Source organism: Pipistrellus hanaki (genome assembly GCF_964339955.1).
Source record: "Pipistrellus hanaki genome assembly, chromosome: 2".
In the NCBI taxonomy this organism is placed as follows: domain Eukaryota; kingdom Metazoa; phylum Chordata; class Mammalia; order Chiroptera; family Vespertilionidae; genus Pipistrellus; species Pipistrellus hanaki.
Genome location: NC_140504.1, coordinates 51,242,287 through 51,265,946, shown reverse-complemented (window position 1 = coordinate 51,265,946; position 23,660 = coordinate 51,242,287). Strand labels below are relative to the sequence as shown.

At 54.2% G+C, this 23,660-nt stretch overlaps 1 protein-coding gene across 1 annotated transcript in view; it reads right to left on the bottom strand.

The window, feature by feature from the left end:
* Window positions 1-23,660, bottom strand: part of ITGB5 (integrin subunit beta 5) — a 111,237-nt gene that overhangs the window by 6,060 nt on the left and 81,517 nt on the right. Inside the window, exons 11-12 of the mRNA XM_084871570.1 lie at window positions 4,713-4,935; window positions 108-211 (exon numbers count right to left, since the gene is read on the bottom strand). Of these exons, the coding sequence (XP_084727696.1) occupies window positions 108-211; window positions 4,713-4,935 (327 nt within the window). The remainder of the gene's footprint in view (window positions 1-107; window positions 212-4,712; window positions 4,936-23,660) is intronic.

Sequence of the window (23,660 nt, the reverse complement as noted above, 5' to 3'; positions counted from 1 at the left end):
CCACCCTCCTCCCAGCAAGCAGCCCTGGAGATCATCCCACGGGGAGAAGGTCTCGTGTGTCCGACGACCCCAGAGCGGGCAGCTGCGCAGGCTGCCCACCCACTCACCGATGGCGTCCACCCATGTGACCACCTCGTCCTTGCACAGGTTTTGGCAGGTCTGGTTGTCAGCTGGGCTCCCTGAGTGAAGCAACAAGCACTCGACACAATCCCTTTGGAAAAGAGGCAACACACGTGGTTGTTAGACTCTGGGTAGTGGCTCCACACAGATGTAATGAGCTCCCAACAAGGCCGGCCCAGCCCTCCTGCGCCCGAAGGCCCTGGTTCCTGCCTGCCTTCAGGTGTTTGGCTTCGGGGGTGTTCCACTCTGCTGCTCTCCTGTGTGTGGTGCCAGGACAGGGAAGCCCCGGGGTCCTCGGAGGAACCAAGCCGGGTGCAGAGCCTGGACTGGACATGTCCAAGTGGAGGCTATAGACCTTTCAGATTCTGATAGACACCTGACTGAGGAGTCTGCTCCGAGTCCTGGCCGGGTAGCTCAGTTGGTTAGAGCCTGGTCCCGATAGGCCACGGTTGTGGGTTTGATCCCCATTCGGGGCACATACAAGAAGCAACCAGTGAATGAATGCATAAGGAGAACAACAAATCCATGTCTTTCTTTCTCTCTCAAATCAATGAAAACAATTTTTTTTTTTTAGTTTCCGAGTGATAAAAACCCGTGACCCCAGCCTTGAGGAGGGGTCCTCACACACCCTGGCCAGTGCTTGGTGACTCCACGTTGCCCAGCTCTCAGGATGCCCCCCAACCCCATCCCCTGGTCACCGCCTGGGCAGGGCTCACAACCCTCCTGCATGTTAGACTCTCCAGGGGGGCTCTGATGACAAAGCACCCCCACCTATGGAGTCACATCTCTGGGGCAGAGCCCGGGCCTCTGGGATTCGGATGAGCAGTGAGGGCTGAGAACCACTGTCCTGGACACTCTCAGGCTCTTCCCACCCCACAGAGCTCGCCTGGCAGGCTCCCCATGGCCCTGCTGTCCACGCACCTGTCAGCTGAGCTACACTCAGCTCTGATCGAGGCTACAGGGGGAAGCCCCCCAGGGAACCCCCATTTCAACAGGGCCTTCTGGGGAAAATGGGTGAGAAGCCCCTCTCCTCCCCACTCAGGCCCACAGTTGAAATCAGATATCATGTGAAATGCTTCATTGAAATGGTCAACTAATAACTCATAGTTATACTTTCCACAGTCAAAACCCCACTCCAGAAACTCCCCTTCCACCTCAGTTTCATGAGGGAGAACAGGACTCCTGAGGACGCCCAGCCAGGGAGCCAGGGTCCGGCTTAGGGCCTGGGGGCCTGGGAATGGGGCACACAACTGGGACAGGATGGTGAGAACTCAACTTGTGAGTTATCAGGGACTTTGTGAAGCAAGGAGGTGAGATCCCCCAACAGGGGCTCCCTCGGGAAACAAGGTGAGGGCTCACCCTGGCACCAGCGTGCAGGGTGACCTCACAGCGCCGCAGCCACAGCGCCGCAGCCATAGGAGGGGCTGCCCTGCTTCGCCGCAGGCTGTGGGGAGCGAGAGCTGTGCATCCTGGAAAGTCTCCAGCAAATCACCGAGGATGTACAACCACAGGGCATCGCCGTTATCACTGTCCGCCTTTTAATTCCTCAAGATTAAGAGGCCAGTGATTGCATTTCCAGGGCAGGTGCTGGGCACAGGACACAGACCTGGAAGGGAACTCGAGAGCCTTTCACTCACCCCTATCTTTCTCCCCCGCCCCCAGGTTACAGGTGAGGGCCACCCTGAGGCCAGAGAGAAGCCAGGGCAGCTGGGTCCAGCCCCAGGTGCCTGGCTCCCAGTCAAACCTCCCCAAGTCCTGACTCCCCTTTCTGCTCGTTAAGCAGGCCAGGGAGTAGATCATGAAGAGAAAGTGGGTAAGATTTTCTCACGAGGGTTCTCACATGCTCAAGAGTTCAACTATCCCAGATTGGCCAGGAAATCCCGCTGGCCTGGGCTGACTTCAGGGGAACGTTCTGGAGTTACAAACAGGCTGGTGACGTCTGCATTTCCCCGAGGCCAGCGCTCCAGAGCCAGGCACGGGAGGCTGGCGCCGTCCAGAAAGGGGAGGCTCCCGCTCTGCTCGTTCACGCCGGCCCACTCCAGCCTCGGAGTTCACACCAGGGAAAGAAGGGAGCTGCTTCCGGCCTCGGCCTCGGCCTGGGCTGGGACTCCCTGCCCCTCCACCTGCATCCCCTGCGGTCACTAAGCCACAGGGCCGCTTCCAGGACACATTTCCTCATTCTCCACGGAGTCATGTCAGTCTCAGGGGTCGGCAAACTGCGGCTCGGGAGCCACATGCGGCTCTTTGGCCCCTTGAGTGTGGCTCTTCCACAAAGTACCACAGCCTGGGCGAGTCTATGTTGAAGAAGTGGCGTTAGAAGAAGTTTAAGTTTGAAAAATTGGCTCCCAAAAGAAAGTTCAATCGTTGTACTGTTGATATGTGGCTCTGTTGACTCATGAGCTTGCCGACCACTGGTCTAATGTATGTGGCTCATGTACTGGGTTGAGACTTGGGACGTGTGGTAGTCACATATTAAAATAACTGGTCTTTTAAACAAACGAGCAGCTGAGGGAGACTCCGCACAGAATCTGCTCCTGGAGATCAGCTGAGGCTGAGTGTGAACTCGCCCACGGGGAAGGGTGTGTGCTTAGTTCTAGAAAGCGGAGGGAGAAGGACACTGGCTTTCATGAGGATCTTCCAGCAGAGCAGCAAGTAGAAAAGCAGGCTGACACACCAGTAAGTCTCTCTCAAGGGGACTTGTCTTTTTTTTCTTCTTTTTTTAAGTTGCAACTGTGCCGTGAAAGAGAGAGAAGGCCCATGTGGCCCAGAGATGAGTAAAAAGGCTCCCTGACAGCAACCCTTCACTCTGCTGGCGCCTTCGGTATTGCATAACCGGTAGTCAATAGTCAAGTCTGTGTCTTCTAGGACACGAACGCTTTGAGCGAGGGCTTGTTTCCCCTCGGGGCTCTTTAACGGACCTGCGCCGTCACACGGCGCCTTGCTGCTCCTGACGAAGGGAAGAAATGGGCTTGGTCTACATCTATGGATTCCACATGCATCTCAGAGATTCTAGCTCATGCTGTCCTAGCGTGGCCCCACCGCCCACCTGTGCCCCAAGGACTGGGAACATACACTCCCAGGGTCCCCCTGGTGGGACGGGCCAGGGCACCTCCCTGCAACACAAAATGTGCATCACAGCCGTGAGGCCACGCCCCAAGGGCCGCTGCTGTCCGGGCTCCGGCTCCAGGATCCCGCCCTGGGCCTGGGGTGTCCCCCTTGAATGTCTATAGTGTTTCCACTCTTAGCAGGTCTGACCTGGGCCTGTTTTCCTCCTTCCTCCCTCCCTCCAACTCCCCACCCATGACACAGAAATACAAGCTGGCCCTGTCCGTCTAGTCTCTGGCTCTGTAGCCAGCTCCCCATTACCCACGCCTGGGCTGTTTGTGGCAACTGTCCAACCGGGGGTCCTGCCACCCAGAACGCCGCTGCGCACGGCCTGCCGGCAGCCGGGCTCAGCTCAAGGAGTGTGAACTCATTTCATTATCAGCCCAAGCCAGACGTTGGGGAGGGAAATCTGCCAGAAGAACATTGCACCCTTGCGTTCCCCAGAAATGCTGTCTGTGTTGTTATTTGTCTCTGACAGCGCCTCTGCTCCGCACTTTGCGGGCCCCTCAGCACGGAGGATGACACAGTTCTTTCTCTGGGAAAATTAGAGAGGCCGCCACCCGGCTTTCCCGGTGGCGGAACTCGTCCGTTTCTCCAATGCCCTCTCGCTGGCAGCGTGCAGGGCAGAGCGTGGGAGGTCAGCCCGGGAATGTGACCCGCGGCCCCGCCAGGCAAGGCCCCGGAGACACAATCCGCGCATTTATCAGCCGCACGCACGGAGCCAGCGCGCCGTTATCAGCACAAATGGAGCAGCAAATGCAGCCAAAACCGGTTTGGCTCAGGGGATAGAGGGTCGGCCTGCGGACTGAAAGGTCCCAGGTTCGATTCCGGTCAAGGGCATGTACCTTGGTTGCAGGCACATCCCCAGTAGGGGTGTGCAGGAGGCAGCTGATGGATGATTCTCTCTCATCGATGTTTCTAACTCTCTATCCCTCTCTCTTCCTCTCTGTGAAAAGCCAATAAAATATATTAAAATAAAAAATGCAGCCGCTGCAGCAAGTCCGTGTTGGCATGCCTTCTCCAGGACGGGCGCCCTCCTACCTCCTTCGCCTCCGATTGTGCCTTTGCCTCCGATTACGTTTGTTTCAAGCGGCTGTGCCCCGCAGAACACTGCATGGGAGAGGTTAAACTGGGGGAGGGGGTCACTCAAGGCAAGATGCTCAATGAACCCCCTTCTGGAATGCTCGGAGCACACTCGGAGATGTTATTCTGGCATCAAAACTGGTTGAGTTTCATTTAACTCAAATTTCTAAATGAGTTTAGCCAATAGAATGGCAGTCTTGGTTTTTTCCTGTTTTGTTATTTTCCTACAAAATCCCCAGGGAACCAGAATCTCAAAGATGCTATTTTAGGTCATGTTAGTAAGGCTGGGAGAGTGGAGCTGGGGCAGGGAGGCTGGCCAGCCCGAGGGCTGACTGGCCAGGGCTCAGGCCTGGTCTGGGGGGGAGGGGTGGGGGAAGAAGTGGGGCTGTGGGGAGGGCTATTACCTCTTGGTGCTGCAAGCATCTGGGCAGGTTGGGCACTTCTCACATGTCTCCCCAAAGGCTCCGGGCTCCGTGCACTGGCACTGCCCACAGACGCAATGCCCGCGGTCGCTGCAGATCCGGCCCTCCTTGCCCCGGCACGTGCTGATGTCTGTCGAGCAGTTGCAGTTGTCCCCGACGTAACCTGCGTGGCACTTGCACTCTCCGCAGTGACATTCGCCGTGTCCTAAAAGGGCATGCACAGCGCGTCAGCACCTGCCTGCACCAGCCACACAGCGCCACCCAGAGCCAGGCGGGCTCTGGGGGCCAGCAGAACGCGACCCTGTGCCCTCGGAGCCTGTCCGGGTGGGCAGCGAGGGCAGGGCCGCTGTGTGGCGGCTGGGGCTGAGCCTGGGCTCCCAGCTGGTCCAGAGCTTGGCCACGTCACGGCATTGGACAGGACCCAGAGAGCTCCAGTCTCAGTGGTTGTGTGACTCACACCCCAAATACGCCGCATCCTGAGAACAGGACCTCATGTGGCAGAAGAGACCTCGGAGCAACTGAGGATGGATTTTGAGGTGGGGGTTCTCCTGGGGTACCAGTGGGCCCCAAGGGCCACCACGAGGGTCCATGTAAGGGGAAGGCTAAGGGGAACGAGCCAACAGAACCGAGACGTGTGCTGTTCCTGTGAAGGAGGAGGAGGCGGCAGTGGCCAAGGAATGCAAGGAACGCAGCCAGCACAGAAAGGCGGAAAGGGCGGGAAAACAGAGGCTCCCCGAGACCCTCCTCCAGAGCCTCTGGGGGGCGGGGGGAGTGCTGATACCCTGACTTCAGCGCAGGGAGAATGACTGCGGACTCTGCCCTCCAGAACCGAGAGGATACCTCTGTGTTGTTTTAAGTCACTAAATGTGTGGGGATTTGGCACCGCGCAGTAGGAACCTAACACAGCTGCCATCCCTGGTCTGGTGAGACGCTGAGTTCTAGGTCTGGCTGTGCACCCGCAGCCCAGAGCAGGGGACTGAGGGGCAGTCCGAGGGCAGTGGTGGCTAACACTGAGCAATGCTCACTACATACGCATTGGGCTTCACGCCACAAACCCAACTGAATTTACACACACACACACACACACACTGGGGCAAGGGATCGCCACACTCCTCTCTTCCCAAGTGATGACACCGAGACACAGAAAGACAGAGTGGCTCGGTGTAGGGCAACAGCTGGCAGCCGTCAAGCCAGGACTCCAACCAGGGAGCCTGGAACCAGTTCCAAGGTCTCACTCCAGGACCTACTGTCCCTCAGGAGAAAGGGGACAGAGCAGGCCCGATCCAGGAGGAGAGCCAGCGGAGGGTGCCCTGCTCCCATCTGCAGGAGGGACCCCTTCCAGAGCCCGCAGGAGAGGGGTGGGCACCCCTCAAGGTTCTGCACGTGGCACGAGCAGGGAAATGCCCAGCTCCAAGGATCCAATTTGTGTCAGTGTGTGTGCACCAGGCACGTGTGTGAGAGTAAGCATGCACACTAGGCATATGTGTGAGTGCATGTGTGACAGAGTAAGTGTGTGCACCAGGCATGTATAAGCAGGGCTGTATGCACATGTGACAGCAGGAAAAGCATGGAGAGTGCCACCTGCCAGCGGCCCGAAGACTGACAGTGGATTCTCAATTCTCTACACCAGTGGTTGGCAAAATCATGAGTCAACGGAGCCAAATATCAACAGTACAATGATTGGAATTTCTTTTGAGAGCCAAATTTTTTAAACTTAAACTTCTTCAAAATAGACTTGCCCAGGCCATGGTATTTTGTGGAAGAGCCACCCTCAAGGGGCCAAAGAGCCGCATGTGGCTCGCGAGCCGCAGCTTGCCGACCACTGCTCTACACCAGCAGACGCCGAAAGCCGCGCTCTAAATGGGACCTAGACTTTAAAACTCTCCCTAACACTGCTGTCGCAGCATGTTTCCTTCCTGATGCCATTCTGCTCAAGTGGTATTGTGTGTGAAGAATGTATTCCCTGAGCACTCCCTTACACTCGGGCAGGAGGCTGGAGAGGCTGGATGGGGGCATCAGACTGGGGGCGGGGGGACTGCATTTCCCTCCCACACCCGTGTCAGTCTCACAGCACCGTCTGTGAGACCCCCAGGGAGCTCGACCCACAGTCCAGGTCAGGCCCACACCGCAGGGAGCTCTGCACCACCACCTCATGCCCGCCCCTGCCCCTCTGTCAGCTCTGCAGTGCCAGGCGCTGCAGGTGGTGGGAGGCCATCTGGAGCGGCCAGGCCTCCAGCCCTCCCAGGCCAACAGCAGCTCCGCTCGCTCAGCCAGGGGCTCAGAGCCACAGAAAGCCTGTGTGGGGCCAGAGCACCCCCCACCTCACTGCAATGCTGAGGCATAGGGTGGGAGAGCCAGGCAGGGCCAGGAGGCTGTGCAGTGCAGTTTAACCCCCAAGAAGCCGGTGTGCGGTGTGTGCAGTGTGAGCTCCAGGAGAGAGCAGCACCCTGCTGGGCTGTGGGGAAGGGGGAGAGTGGGTGCACAGCTCACCCTGGGGAGGGGACTGCGGCCCCTCCCTCCCCCGGTCTACAAACAGCACCGGTGTGAGCCATGGTCGGCAGGAAACCCCTCCCCACAGAAAGCCTTCCCAAATGAAACAGCTCCAAGCTCCAATCGCAGCATTCCCTCACTCTCTGGCCTCGGGGACCACACTGGTCAAGAGCCTGTTTTAAATTAGCATGGCTCACTGTCGGGGTAATTCCCCTCCCCCCACCACCAACATTCTATGACGAAAATTTCCACACCAGCAGCCAAGGGGAAGAACTGTACAGTGAACATCCGGCTACTCACCGCCCACCTTCCACCGTCAGCATGTTACCTGCTCCTGCCGCTCACCCTGTCTTGCCCTCGACCCGTCATCCTTCAACCCATGCTTTAAAAAGCATTTCAAAGTGAGCTACGGCGCCAGTGCACACCGGGGGTAGGCCTGCCATCTAGCTCGGGCACTCTCCTATGCCCGTGCATCACACCATCCCACGGAGCAGAAGCACGCGGAGGGGAAGGCACACGGGTGCGGAACCTCCGAGCAGCCAAGACGGGCCAGGCCAGGGGGCTGCTCTGCCTGAGGCAGTGAGAGCTGTTTTTCTTTCTGCGAGAACTGTTTCTGGCAGCCATAGGAGACGGCCCAGCCATAACCTGGGTGACACAGTATTCCCAAGGGTGGGAGATGCGGAGAGGAAGCAGGGTGTGATCTCTGGAAGAGTGGGTGCTGCTCCCCGTGGGGACCGAGCCTCAGGCTGAAACCGGTGGCAAACCGGACGGAGGCCCGCTGCTCTGTGCTGTCCACCAGGTGGCTGAGCGGCAGGGACACCCAGCTGCTTCGGGTACGGCAGGTGCCGAGAGCCCCCAAACCCAGTCCACAGCCGGTGCAGGTGAGCGGGCCCCCCCAGAGTTAGGAGTAACCTTCTAGTTCGGGTTGAAGTAGAGTCAGGAGTCAGGGGTGGGTCAGAGTGGGAGCTGACGATACTCGGAGTCGGGAGAGGGACAGGACTCGCCACAGAGATGTGAGCTCTTCCTGAAAGCCCCTGAGACGCCTGAGCACAGCGAAGACTGGGCAAGAAGGAACAGCGTGCAGGGACCCTGGAGAGTGGACGGAGCCTGCGGCCACAGCCCAAGCCAATGGGATGCGCAAGCCAGTGGGCGTCCCTGAGGGACATCAGAAAGTCCTCAGCCGCGTGGCCTTGGGACTTCAATATTTGACGTTTCCAAAGCAAAGTTCCAGCAAGCCAGGACTAGGAGAGAAGCCCCGGGCTCTGTGCTGGGCGAAAAGGCCGAGGCCACCTGAATGTGCGGCCTGACTCCCGTGATAGCTCGGGTTCAGCTTGTCAGGCAGTTCACTGCCTTTCACAGACGCCACCGTGTCCTCCCGTGCACCACGCAGGCAGGCCTGCCAGGTGAGGGCTCTTTTCCGGGGGCCGGGCTGGGCCTCGGAGTCCTCCTCAACATGGCACTCCAGTAGGTCCCACCCACTCCTGGGCAAAGCACAAAGATGCAAGCACTCGCCATCGTGGCTTAAAGCTCCCGAGTCTCCCTTAGAAGGCACAGCCCACAGAGAGTGTCAACAACTAGCTAGGTCTGGTCGCCTTGTGTCCTAATCCCAATGCCTCAGTCCTACAGCTGGGCCTCCCCGGCCTTCCCCTCAACCGGCTTGCACGGAGGTTCCCCGCATCTCCCGGTGAGCCCTTGGCCTCTCCTAACACCTACGAACACATGACATTAAAATGATGAGGGTTGGCAGGGTGGCTCTGTGGTGCAGTGTAAGATTAAGAGGCATATACCGCTTAGTAAATGAATGAAAGCCTATTGTGAACGACAGGGTTTGTTAATGAGGCAGATCAGATTCCGGTTTGACAGGCAGCCTGTCAATGATGGGAGGGATCTACCAAACAGGGAACCTGCTGCTTTACTCCAGAACTCGGTTTCTCCAGACTAAGAAGACATCCTCAATTAGAAAACCGCCCTTAGATCAACTAAAGTACTTGTATGCATGCATATAGGCCTAACCAATGGACACAGACAACAGGGGGGCGAGGGCATGAAGGGGGGGTTGGGAGGCAATGGGAGAACACATATGTAATACTTTAATAAAGAAATAAAAAAAAAAAGAAAGAAAATGGTGAGGGTCATTTGGCCCTGTCCCAGAGAGCAATTCCCTGTCAATCACTGAATGGAGGATGGGCACATGGGCACAGAGGGCCTAAGAACACACAGAGGGCCTAAGCAATGCCTGCACATCAAAACGAAGCCCATGTAGAAGGCTGTCCCCAACGCCATGGCAGAGCGAGTCGAATGTAACACGGCGCCCTTTGAATATTGTGCAGACACACAAATATTTTCATTGCACGTAGATATGGGTATTGAGAGGCACGTGAAAGTACTTAGGGAGCTGTGAATTGTCCCATGTGCAAGTTATTATTAGTACTACCTTTGTTAGGATGATGGATGGCTAAATGGACAGGAAGTTGTAAATGTGTCTGTTTATGCGGAGTTTCAGCTCCACAGAATTCAACAGCTTTCCCTCAGCACAACAGTGCTTGTGTGGGCCGGAGGCCAGCGCGCAGCCCCTTGCCTCCTTTCATAAACCAGAAAGGCAGCTATTCAGAGGAAGAGGCGCTCTTGATGTAGGCTGGGAAGGAGCTGCTGGCAGGGAAGGAGGGGGACCAGGGGCCTGGAAGCTGCAGGGGACAAGAGAGGAAGCCGAGCCCTGGCTCTGGAGAGGTCAGGGAGGGCAGGTCCTACAGCGGCTGCTGGGCCTCGTCCTCAGTGGGGATGTGAGCGCAGAATTCAGCGGGTGGAGGGGTGAGGCAACAGCTAGCACAGGCAACCCCACAATAACTGGTTGTGCAGGGGAAAGATGCGAGGAGGGCAGGGGACACTGAAGATGGGATATATCTGGGCATACGTCTGATTAAAGAAAAAGATTCAGAAGAGAGAGGGTTGGGGGAAATGGAAAGATCGAGTGGCAAACTCCAGAGATCAAGGCAAAGAGAAGCAGTGGGAACGCGGGGGGGGGCGCGCGGAGGGGTAAGGCTGTGGCGGAGGGAGATGCTCCATCCTCAGTGCCAGCAGCAGAGTTCAAGGCCATGGTGATCGGCTGCAGGAAGGCCACGGGGCTGGGCTGGAACCAAGTTCAAGCCTGCCCCCCTCCTCCATTCGCAATGCACGCTGGGCAAGTCCCTAACCTGAGGGATGATCTGTTTGCTCATCTGTCAGTGAGGACAATGCCTTCCCTGTGGGGATGCTGCTAGAAGGATGGGCACCATTGCAAGTGAAGGCCCTCACCCAGGATCGGGCACATGAGGACGCCCTGGAAGTGGTAGCTGGAACTTCAGGACTGGCATTGGGGCTGAGCGATCCAGGAGCTGGGAGACCAAGGTGGTGGGCAGCTCGCCTCGGGGAAATGCGGTGGACAGTGAGTCCGAGGGGAGGAGGCGAGCGTGAGGTGGAATGTAGGGGTCAGGGATGGGGAAAGGATGAGGGCCACGCAGTGGGAGGGCACAATCTAAAGGAGGGGGGGCCTGCGAGGGGGTGAAGCAAAGCTCTGAAGGGAGCATCGAGAAGCAAAGTGGGGGTGGGGAGGAAGGAAGCCAGCTCCCCCAAACCGCCCCCAGCAATGCTCCTGGGGACCATCAGTTCCAGGGGAAAGAGGGTGGGCTCCTGCAGAGGCTGGGGAGGAAGAGGAGCCTGTCACATGAAGGGTGGCCAAGAACAGCGCCGGGACTCAAGGACACACTTGGATAACGGGGCAGGAGGCACAGCGATTCACACAGGACTTCTGGAAGCAGAGTGCCTGGGCTGGCCCCTGAATCTGTGACTTACCAGCATGAGAGAGTGTTTAACCCTCTGGATCTCAATTTCCTCATTTTAAAAATGGGACTAATAAAATGCCCCCCTTGGAGGGTTGTTGTGTAGTGAAGCCACTCAGTCTGGATAAAGCACTCAGTGTTGGCATATAGTAGGTGCTCAATAAATGCTAGCGATCTCCATCGTCATCGTTATTGTGGTTATAAGAGGAGCGAGGGGAGGAAGGCTTGGAGAAGATCTTGGAGGAGTGGAGGGAAGTGCTTTCTGGGAGCTCAGATCAAAGCCTTTTTGGGTCAAAGCTCCCATAAGTAACTTACTCCACACCCAGCAGGAGGGGAGAACAGCTGGGGCCCCAGAGCCTGGGAGGAGGCTGGCACACCAGGGTGCCCGCCCAGGCGCTGCTTGAGGAGCTCTGGGAGGTGTGCCAGAGGATTGGGGGGGGGGGGGGGTTGTGTGCACAGGGCAACCAGTGAGGGAGGGGACTGAACCTGGCCCAGGCCGGAAGGGACAGCTAGATGCCTGAGGCAGGGCTGTGACCCGTGAGATCCATCTCTCTCTCTAGCTGGTCCAAAAATAGTTCCCATGCAGCTCTGGAATGCACTGTGGCTCCCCCAGTGGCAGCTTCCGTCCTGTCCCCTCCCCTCTCCTCCCCTCTGGGCTGGCAGAGTGGGGAGGTGGGGAGGGGGAGGACTAGCTCAGTTCCTGAGGCAGGAAGGAATTCCCTTTCTCCTTTCTCCTGTTCCTGCCCCCTCTCCCTCTCTCTGACACCGGGTATGCAATCACTTCCTCTTCCTCTCGGTCATTGTGTCCTCTGGGTGTCTGCGCTCTCCTCACAGCCCTGAGGCGGGGGCTCCCTCTGCTTTACTCATAGCCCTCGGTCTGCCCAGTCTCCCCCACCTCTCAGTCTGAGCCAGCCATGTAAACAGGAAGCCCTGAGAGAAAAGAAAAGAAGGGGTGTGACTGGAAAGCCTTCGCTCATTTGGGATATTTCCCTGTCACCAGGAGTCAGATCTGTCTGGAACCTCTGGGCGAGACCCTGGCCCAGCTCCCGGACAACTAGCTCTCTCACAACCTCCCCAACAACTCAGCTGTCTGTGCTTCCAGTCGAGGGGTCTGTGGGACCCAGGGGCCCAGAGAACCTCCGGAGCAGGGGCAGCTGGGAGCGGAGCCCACAGCCGGGCCCTCTTCAGCACTGACGGGAGTGTGCAGCCCCCCCTCTGAGCTGTGGACACACAGCTGAGAGCAGCCTCCCGGTCACTGCTCTCCTGGCACCCACACAGATCTCCACGGGGAACGGAAGCCAGACGCGGGCTGACCTCCCTGTGGCCAAACACACCCCCAGGCTAGCAAAGGGTAGGGCCTTCCGTCTGGGGCTTCAGCGGGAAGGGGAAGTCCCTGCTAGGAAGCGCTCTCCCGGTTCTTGTTGACAGCACATCAATGTTCCATAACAGGCCCTCCCCCGTCCTGAGTGTCCCTGCTCAGCCAGGCAAGTCTGGCCCCTGGGGCATGTGCCCTCCCCCTGCGTTCTCTTTCCCTTCCACGCACTGGCTTTGGTCCCAAAGAGTAAAACACGGAGCCTCTTGAAAAGCACAGGACATGTTCGCAGTTCCCTCATAAGGGATCTTAGTGTAGCTCCTGGAACCTCAGCAGAAATGAAATCAACCTCCAGGGGCAAAAGATTAGTCGCTCTTGACACTGGTGTCCTCACCCCAGGCTTCCTGGGCCTGTAAACACGGAGGGGGCTTGCCAAGGACCCGTTACCAGAGAACGTGCCAACCACGGCCACCTCCTCCCACCAGGAAGCACAGCACAGCGCCCCTCCCAGTACACACCGGCCCTGAACTCACTGTGCAGAGTCTCCTCTGACCAGCTCAGTCCTGTCCTTATCCCTCCACCTGACACTCCTTGGAGCCGCTCAGCTGGGGACATCCTTTCTGGAATGGGAGCCAATGGGATGGGACATCCTTTCTGGAATGGGAGCACAGTCTCAGCTCTGTGCCGGCAGCTCCGTGCCGGCTGCTCCGGGCAGGAGGCCAGTTTCCTCACCAATGAAGGCGGGAGAGTACCGTGCCTATTTTTCAGGACGGGGAGCCTCCCTCGAGTGAATGTGCAACAGGGAAATGTGAGGTTTAAACACTTTGCCTGAATTATCTCATTAGTCCTCCCATTAACTCAATGTGGTGGTATAATTATTACTCTAATTCCCCCAGTTATGAAAAACGAGGCACAGAGAGGCCAAGTAATTTATCCAAAGTCACAGAGCAGGTAGGAATCGGGGCTGGGATTTGAACCACAGTTGTGTGGTCCTGGAGCCCATATTTCTAACCACTATATCTTCTGTTTCTCCAGTATAATCCAATCATGATTAAGTGATAAAAATTAAGAGAACAAACAGGATAAACGTTCAAGGTGACCCAGGGTGTGGTATAGTTGAAAATGTGCAACAGACCTATCCACAGGGCTGGCTTTTTATCACTTATCGGTAAGCCACTGTTGGCCATTTTCTGACCTGCAGTCCCACTTGTTTATTTATTTCTTTTGTTTCCCTTGCTGGAGGAGACATATCAGAAAAAATATTGCTACAAGAAATGTCTGAGATATTACTGCCTATGTTTTCTTTCTTGGATTGCTATGGTTTCGAGTCTTACATTTCGAGTCTTTAATCCATTTTGAGTTTATTCTTGTGTGTGGTGTAAGAAGGTGCATGGTTGGCAAACTGTAGTTCGAGAGCCACATACGGTTCTTTGGCCCCTGGAGTGTGGCTCTTCCACAAAATACCACGGCCTGGATGAGTCTGTTTTGAAGAAGTGGCATTAGAAGAAGTTTAAGTTTAAAAATTTGACTCTCAAAAGAAATTTCAATTGTTGTACTTTTGATATTTGGCTCAGGTGACTAATAAGTTTGCCGAGCACTGGGCTAGGTGAAGGAATTAAGCAAAAAAAACCATCTCCCCCTTCTTCCCCAAAACCCCTCATAGACACAGAGAGAAAGGGGTGGGGGTGGGGGTAGGTAGAGGAGGGTAAGGGGGGGATAAATGGTGACTGAAGGAGACATGACTTTAGTTGATGAATACACAATACGATATATGAATGATGTATTATAGAACTGTACACTGGAAACCTATCAAATTTTATTAACCAATGACACCCCAATAAATTCAATAAAATTTTTTTTAAAGATTGAAGAGACCTGAACATGTTCTATAGCTGATCAGAAGACTTAGTTAAAAGGGAGAGTGTTTGTTTGTTTACTCATCTGCTTCATCTCATTAGCCTACCCCATACAAAGTAGACGGTGTTTCATTTTTGTTTGTCCAGTGCCTACCATGGTGTCAGGCACACAGAATATGGTTGCTGGTCGTTGGAAGCTATGAACATCAGGACAAGCCTGATGTGCTGGGCATCAGGCATCAAATGTGGGAAATTAGAAAAGGCACAGAAGTATTAATGATGCTGATGAGCTCAAGTGTGACACCTGAGATACTTCACATTCTTAACATATGCCCAAGAAACCCAGAGACTTCAGGCACCATGAGGAAAAGAGGATCAAGATTTCTCTTTTTTCTAGTAGGACGTGGTCACAGTCAGAGACTTTGTTCCCACTACAGTTCTTGCATATTGTCCAGATATCATAGGGCTCAGGGTGAAAGAATTCAGAGATACGAGCAATGATGCGTACTTAGTGTCAGGGCCTTGGCTTAGTGTCAACAGACCAGCCCTGACAAGGTCAACTAACAGTGCTTCCCAACAGGCAATTCCCTGACTAGCCCCTCACCCTTTGCCTTCATCTGCTAGGCCACCTGTACCTGTGCAGCCAAACAGGACCACCACTAAGCAAATACAGCTTTAAGCCAAACTTCCCCAAACCTCAACCTTGCTTTCTGAGATGACAGCGCTGGCTAGCAAGTGGACTCCACTGTCAAAGGCATGCATCCTCCCAAAGGTTCGCTTGCCTTCTGGGCTTACACCCGATTTTTCAGTGCGCCTGCTGGCCACCGAGTCCCTCAGATCACCTCCACGTTTCACACGAGAGCAACAAGGGAAGGACTTGGTCCCTGGCCCAACTCTACAGATCACAGGGAGATTAAGGTACTGAAGGGAAGATGGAAAAATCCCATGTGCTTTAGTGACCTCACCTTTCTGGGTTCAAAGAAGTCTGTAAACAACTGAGTGGGACGAACCGTCGTCCTCAGAGGACCCTGAGAATGCTGACTCAGAGAGGAAAACAGAGGGCCTGCCGCCAGAAGAAACCACAGGGCTGCTTCAGATTGGCCCTGATTTTGGCTAACCCTGCCCGATCCGCCTGGCAGGCACTTCTGGGGGAATGCCAACCACACCTGAGGAGTCATGAATTCATGGGAGGGTTTCTATTTTCAACCTGGAGCACCGTCACCCGTGGCTGGTGAGCAGTTGCCATATCCCACCCTCAGCTGGCCGCTGCTCAGAGCCCGGTGCAGGATCTCCAGGATGGGCGTGGTTTGGAATGTCACATGAGCGGGCCACGCTGACGCTTGGCTGAGGAGTCGGGCCAAGCCATGAGATGGCAGGAAGCAGCCGCCCAGAAGACAGCCCCCGGCCCCCGAGGGGTAAGGGAGGTGGGCTTTTCTTGGGTCAAGGCTTTGGGCCAACCTCACTGCGGAGTGCTGCCAACATGCCAACCCCTCAGCCACAGCCATCCACGAGGTCAGGTCAGTGACAGCCACATCCATCTCCCAGGAGAGGAAGGACAGCTCAATGAGATCATCCTGTCGAGAGTGTTTTATAGATGAACACAGGCCAGTGAAGGCTCATTTAAGGAAAGTGGGGTCAGCATAATCAATAACAAAGCCAGGCGCCCGCGGAACACTAAGTGCAACACTCGGTACCTTTCATTAAGTAAGAATTACAGGTCGGGGACCTCGGCCGGTCCCTTGGTCCATGTGTGTCCTTCAGCCTGGCCCACTGTGCTGATAGATTCTTTTAAAAATATATATATTTTATTAATTTTTTTCAGAGAGGAAGGGAGAGGGATAGAGTTAGAAACATCGATTAAAGAGAAACATTGATCAGGTGCTTCCTGCATACCCCCTACTGGGGATGTGCCCGAAACCAAGGTACATGCTCTTGACAAGAATTGAACCTGGGATCCTTCAGTCTGCAGGCCGACGCTCTATCCACCAAACCAAACCGGTTAGAGCTGATATATTCTTATGTAACTTAGAGACATCCACTTAGGAAAACAGAGACTAACTGTTTCCTAAAATGTTGACCAAAATAAGAAGCACTTATTAGGTAAGACTTGGAAAATGTGGGCTACATGCTTGGCTGGTAGCAGGGACGGCTGAACTCGTAATCCAGATATTTGGGAAGGGTCTCAGCTAATCAAAATTAGTAAAATTAAATAGGAATTAGGGTGCTATTATTTGCAAGGGTCTCCTTGTCTGAATCTATAATCAAGAATCGCAAGGAGCTTTAGTCTAGATTCTGGGCCTCAGTTTCCCCAAATGTGAACAGTGAAAGTGGGTACTACACAGTTGACCCACTGGGTGTGATTGGTGGCGTTACAAAAGGCATGAGGTGCACATCATCCCACTGTTAGTGCTTGCTCATGATGAATGTGAAATACTGCCAAATTAGCCTCAGTGTGTTTCCCAGGAAAGAAAAGGGATGTTAAATTAGATTCTCCTTGTATTATTACATCCGCCTGTTGCTGAAGACCAACATAGTGATGTCAAATAGCATACCAACCTAGGAAGTACATTCTTTAGCTTGGGGACAGTGGAGTCACTTGATCAAGACTTTTGGGGGTAATGGTTATGGGCTGGGGTGATAGGAGGCCCCCTCCTGTGGGTCAAAGGGCAACAGGCTGGGCTCAGGAAGGTGCCCTGAGGAGAAGAATCAAAACTTCCAGCAGGTCAGACTAGCTCAGAGCAACTTCCAGACACCCAGGAGCAGCTGGATCGGGGTGGAGCTCTTAGGTCAGAGTTCTGAGTGCCACAGACACTCACCCTGAGGGAAAACAGGGCTCCATCCAATGCCGCCCCACCCGGCCAGAGGCACTGCGCAGCAGGGGCCTGCAATCAATGATGTCACAGTTTCCAAAATCAAGACCAAACTCAAAGTGGCGGCTCAACACGCAAGAAATGAAACCAAAAGGACCTTAGAAATAATTCTTTCAGTCACAGAGGTGTTCCATAGTCAATTTAACTAAAAACGAAAAATTTTCTAACATTCTTCCATAATATCAAAAAGCTATCCCTTGCTGGGTTCGCTCAGTGGTTAGAGCATCGGCCCACAGTCCAGAGGGTTGCAAGTTCGATTCCTGGTCAAGGGCACGTACCTCAGTTGCAGGTTCCTCAGCTCCATTAGGGGCACAGGTGGGAGGCAACCAATCAATGTGTCTCTCTCATGTGGATGTTTCTCTCTCTCCCCGTCTTTCCTCCCTTCCGTGTTCTTTAAAAATCAGTGGGAGGAAAAATATCCTCTAGTGAGGATTAAAAAAAGAAAGTAAAAGAAGCTTATACCACTCAAATCTATGTATGACATTCACATGTGTTCCTAGGATTTTCCTATGCTTTTGGAATTTCATTTTTCCTTCACAAGCCAAACTTCATGACCTCGAGGACCAGGCCTGAAGTTCAAAGGCATGCATCGAGTCCTCCTGCTCCCATCCTTCCCTTTCCAAGTAGAGAGAGAAGGGCAGTGAGGTGAGATCCCATGCTTAGGTTACTCCATTTTCACAATCACTGGCAAATTGTTGCAGAAGTTGTTTCTAAAAACAAGATCTGAGCGGTGAGGAAGCGCAGTAAGAAAACTCCGTTCCCAGAGCTAAGATCGGAGCGCGGGACGGGGAAGGTTCTCAAAGCGGCTTCCCAACACTTCCTGTCTCGGATAAATCTGGATGGTGAGGGGGGAAGCCTAAAGGGTTCAGATCCTCATTCCTCAACCCCAGAAAGCTTCTGAGAAGTGGGAAATTCCAGGGGCCACAGAAAATCAGAAATTAACTCAAGACCACAAGCAGGGGGGCAATGGTAAGATGTGTACACATATAATACCTTAATAAAAAATAAAAATAAAAAAATAAAAAATAAACCACAAACAACTCCAACTTGGCACCACAGCACCCGTCCCACGAGGCCTATGAGGGCTGCTCAATGAGCTCTTGTGGACTGAGAAGCCAGCAGCAACCTCCTGAAAACCAAGTGCCCCTCCGTGAGAGAGCACTGTCCCCATGTCTGTGGCTGCACTGGCTGAGATCTGAGACTCATTAAACTCGGATTTCCCAAAGAGCTTTCTCCAGCAACAAGCGGTGGCAGCTAGCTGACCCCAGCTCTAAGCAGCCTAGCGTGCCTGGGGTAGGTGACTGGTCTGAAAGATGCATTGTGTCCTTATGTGATGGGGGGGCCTACATTCGGTTCCTTTTTGACTTTCAATAGAACTTGAGCAATGTCTGGATACAGATGTTATAGTTAGAGAAGCCCTGACCACGGGATACCCATTGAGAACTTCCAAAACCAACAGGCTTTAATGCCACAAATCTCTCTGGTGCTTATCTGTGTATAAGAAAATGTTCTCCCGGGAAGGGGGTGGGCAGGTAATCACTTTACACAATGCCCCTGGGGAAGAGGCAGTGTGCCGGAGGTCTCCCAGGAGGACCCGACCTGATGCTCACGATGACCCCCTGGGGCATCTGTCAGAGAGGAGTCTAAGGTCACAGGCAGAGGGCACTGCCAGGCTTCGAATCCAGATGTGAACATGCCCTGGTCCTCAACCACTCTGTTATATGCTCTCCGGTGGAAACATCTTGAATGGGTATGTTATTCCTCATAATCATCGTCCCTGAAGAATTCTGTCGCACGTCTGCTCTCAGAGCCACCGTATCCTCAGTCCTCCAAAACGGAAGGTGAGCCTCCCGGCCTCTGCTGAGAGGTAGCTCTTACACCCCACCGGGTGGGGGCACCTGCCGCGTAGCACATGCCTCTGAGGGAGAGGGGCACTTTATCCAGGAAAAACACCCATACGTTGCATCCTCACATTTACAAACAGCAGCTGGCAACCATGAACAAACTGAGCAGAGACTCCTATTTGTGGGAGGAACTTTCTAGGCCTCCCACCTGGGGCACACAGTGGGAGCCATCCCACCAACAGGCCCCTTTTCTGGGAAATCAGGTACGTACATTCTTCGCTCCTTTGAAAGGTACTGACTGCGGGAGTCCTCTGCCATGGAGCCACCCTGGAGACGGTCCTGGAATAAGCTATTTACAAAACATGCACATTGCCACGGAGTGACGGAGGCAGATCTGTGCCCTTGGCCTTGGCAGTGGCCACCGGGCTGTGAAAGGGACATTTCTGAAGAAAACGGTACAGATATGGTGAGGCGTTCCTCTATAAACATATCGGGATAACTGCTGCCACAGGAAGTGTTTCACTGGCAAGAATCGCGAAGTCCAGAACCAGGCCACACTGTCAGGGGCACTTTTAACTGGGCAGGTTTCCAGAACCTTGTGAGTCTTCTGGAAACCAGCACCCTGGCCCAGAGTGTAAGCTTAGGTGCCAGATCTGCTGCTAGGAGTGATAACATTAGTGTCGCTGTGTAGTTCTTCCTTTTTTTTTTTTTATGTCTGGGAGAGAACTGCAGATGCCTCTTGACCTGCCACATATTAAAGGGTATTATATAATACAGGGGTCTTCAAACTACGGCCCGCGGGCCACATGCGGCCCGCAGAGGAGTCTGATCCGGCCCGCCAGGTTTTTTGGGCAGTGAGCGCAGCCGAGGTGTTACAGTAGGAATTAGTAGTTCATATAGTCCGGCCCTCCAGCTCTCTGAGGGACCGTGATCTGGCCCCCACTTTAAAAAGTTTGAGGACTCCTGATATAATATATCTACATACTGGATAAACTATATAATATATCTACATATGGGATAAACTGCCCATGTAGCCTGTTAGATGCAGTAAAATATATGAGAATTTATTTAGATTACTTGGGGGAATCTCACAGTCACATGACCAAGAGGGTGCTGTTAGAAATTCTATATCCTGCCGGGACCGGTTTGGCTCTGTGGATAGAACATCGGCCTGTGGACTGAAAGGTCCTGGGTTCGATTCCAGTCAAGGGTATGTGCCTTGGTTGTGGACACATGCCCAGTGGGGGGTGTGCAAGAGGCAGCTGGTCGATGTTTCTTTCTCATTGACGTTTCTAACTCTTGTCCCTCTCAATTCCTCTCTGTGTAAAATCAATAAAATATATATAAAAAAGAAAAGAAAAAAAGAAATTCTATATCCTAGTTGATTTAAACTCTCTCATTTTGTGAACCCCAAGAAGCAGGCTGGCCATCAGCAAGTTATTCATTATACCCCAGTGCGGTCATTTTAAGTACAGACACTCAACCGTTCACCCTAAAGGAGTAACTCGAATCCCAGGAAATGCTCTGTTTGGGTACAGCAACCAGAAAAGAGCGACAAAGTCTGAGCAATAATATTTTATTGCAGTACAAACAGCTTCCCGTATTCTATTAGCAACACTTTATGAGGCTCACGAGAACAGAAACCCGCCCGCTGGCCCCTGGAGCTTGCTCTGCACACACAGGAACCGTCTGTGGACAGAACCCTTCTCCGCGTTCCGCTGCCTCCAGAAACCAGAGGGAGCCACGCCAGCCTGGCTGCCCACGCATCCCCGTGACAGTGTGCCACAGAGCAATAGCATGGCTGTCCAATTGCTTCCAGACCTTAGTCTGACCTGCCTCACTGCCAACGTTTATGGCGTGTGACCTCCTACAAACCCGTAACCGCTTGCGTTTCCCCCTCGGTCCTGGCTCTGGGTGGGGGAGCTGGGCAGACGGACTCTAAGCCTCTCATAGACGCAAAGACCAGAGAGAAGTGGAAGGAGCTGTCCCAGCAGTTCCGGCCCTGGCTCTACCTCCTCCCCCATCTGAAGACAAACCACAACCGCAGTCCCCCTGCAGGACGGGCTGCGGGGCCCAGGGGTGAGGAAAACAGAGAATGCTGATGTCAGCTGCCCGGGAGTCTGAGTCAGCATCTTCAAGACCAGAGTGGCTATTGGGAAACAGACTGCTCCCGCAAAAACCCCAAATGGAGCAGCAGCAGCCCAAGAGCTCAAAGTCAACACGCACAACCCCAGAGCGGGAGCTCCGAGCCCGTGGCCACGGATACAGAGGAACGGAGGAATGGAGACCCTCCCACCCCCGCTCACAGCCCCCTCCTGTCGAGTCTGAGAGACAAGGGAGGAACGGAGAGCTGGGAGCTGCATGGACGACGCTCCAGGAGCCGCTGCCTGGGCGTGTTGTGAAGCCCTGCCCCGAGCTGGCTCGTTTCAAGTCCTGCCTCAATAATCCAAACAACAGTGACCTCATTCCAGAAACTGCCTTCCCCACGAGGACTTGGAAAGCTTTACGTTTCAACTCGCTGTTGCTTTAAAGTGAAGGGAGAAGGGAGGCTCACCGGGGATGTGATGGAAAAAAGCGTCAAAATGGCCTGTTCCAGTGGTCGGCAAACACATTAGTCAACAGAGCCAAGTATCAACAGAACGACGACTGAGATTCCTTTTGAGAGCCAAATTTTTTAAACTGAAGCTTCTTCTAACGCCACTTCTTCAAAATAGACTCGCCCGGGCTGTGGAAGATTTTGTGGAAGAGCCACACTCCAGGGGCCAAAGAGCCGCAAGTGGCTCACGAGCCGCCGTTTGCCAACCATGGGCCTAGTGGACGATGGAGTAAAATAACTGAACTTCTGGTGCTTCTTAGGATATAACAGTATAAGGTGGTTCGGGGGGAGGGGGAACAAGACACAAAACTGTACAAGGCACAGACACACTAACTTCAAAAACGTTCAGAAGGAAAAAGACTAACCCTTAAAGCACGAGTGATGGAATTGTATCTTTCTTTCTCCTCTTCAGAACATTCCAGACCCAAAAAGGAGCCCCCACTAGCTAGTCATGCTCTTGACTGTGCACATGCGAACCAGTGAGGGCGACAGAAGTTCCTATCTGGCTCACCAAGTGGCCCAATCCGTCCCGGTCACCAAGGCAACAGAAGGCACGGAATGACCACACATCATCCTTCAACTTCCTGGTATTTTCCCATTTTCTTTAAGAATGTGCATGGCAGCTAAAACCGGTTTGGCTCAGTGGATAGAGCATCGACCTGTGGACTGAAAGGTCCCAGATTCGATTCCGGTCAAGGGCATGTACTTTGGTTGCGGGCACATCCCCAATAGGGGGTGTGCAGGAGGCAGCAGATGGATGTTTCTCTCTCATCAATGTTTCTAACTCACTATTCCTCTCCCTTCCTCTCTGTAAAAAAAATCATTAAAATATATATTTTTAAAAACAATGTGCATAGTCTTCCCAGTGTGTGTGTGTGGGGGGGGGGGGGGTGGTGGTGGAGGGGGGGAACACCGCATGTCAGCAACCCCGGGAGTTAGTGACTTGAAGCATCGTGCACAGGGGACTGGAAAGGCTTCTCGAACTTCCGTGTCTCCACCGCAGAGCTGCACGGAGGGAGCGGGGAGCGAGAGCATGGGGCTGGCAGCCCGGAGGGCAAGACTAACTCGGAACCGTGCGTTCGGTAGCAAAAGAGCTGCACTCCCACTCAGCTACAGACGAGACAATTCCTGTTTCCAAAGTGACGAGGTCTCACTACGGAGGCCACGCACGCCTCATCCAGCACCCGCCCTTCACCTCCAGCTGAGGGCCCATTAAGTCAATTTGGAGAGGGAGAGGAGGCCTCTGTACGCATGGAATGGGCTGTTTCCTGCCCAGCCTCAGGCCAGGCTCTGTATCTACGCCTCCTTCAATTCTCAAAGAAACGAGAGGTGTCGCCACGTTAAGGACAGCAGAGCCGAGTCCAGGACAGCCCGCGCAGTAGGCGGATCAACTGTGGGGACAGAGTGTGCGTGTCACTGCCTGGGGAGCCCTGGCTCCCGGGCAGTGCAGACGGCAGTGCGGACACAGTGGCCTCCGGATGAGGACCCGTCAGAGGATTATTCCTGGCTCCTGGGGGGAAAGCAGCGACAGTTCTGTGAAAATATTTGCTAAAATGTTTAAAAACAAAACAAACACTGCTGAAAGCTAACTGCAGACACTGCCAGGCTTCCGGGAGCTTTTATGGGAGCTGCTCAGGGGCTGGGACTCCAGCCCCGGGGGACTCTTAGGCAAGCCAGAGATTTACAGGGGGACTTGGGGTGGGGGGGAGGGTGCCCCCCCGTCAGAGAGGGAAGCTGCCTCCCCCCACCCCCACCCCCACAACAGCAACTGCGGCTCCCAGAGCTGTGTGGCACTGACTCTCAAGGGAGTCCGGGGTCAGCACGCCCTCCTTTTTGTGCCAGGCGATGAGCTCGGTGCTTCCTCTACATCCTCCTGTTGCTCAGAACAACTCCGTGTCCAGGTGGCCCAGCAGCACGTGGTATTACTGGAATCAGAGCCAGGTCTGCCTGGTCCTAAGCACGTTTTCTGCTAACCCTGCCGGATCCAGCCAGTTACTCCAATCCATCACCTCTGGACGGGGAGAGTGGGCCCCTGTTGCCTGTTCAGCACATCAAACCCTAACAGTTCTGTGGCACTCCCGTGTCCTACACTTTCTGGAGCAGCTCCAACTTTGAACATGTTGGTCCCACTGCACCTGTGGGTGCGC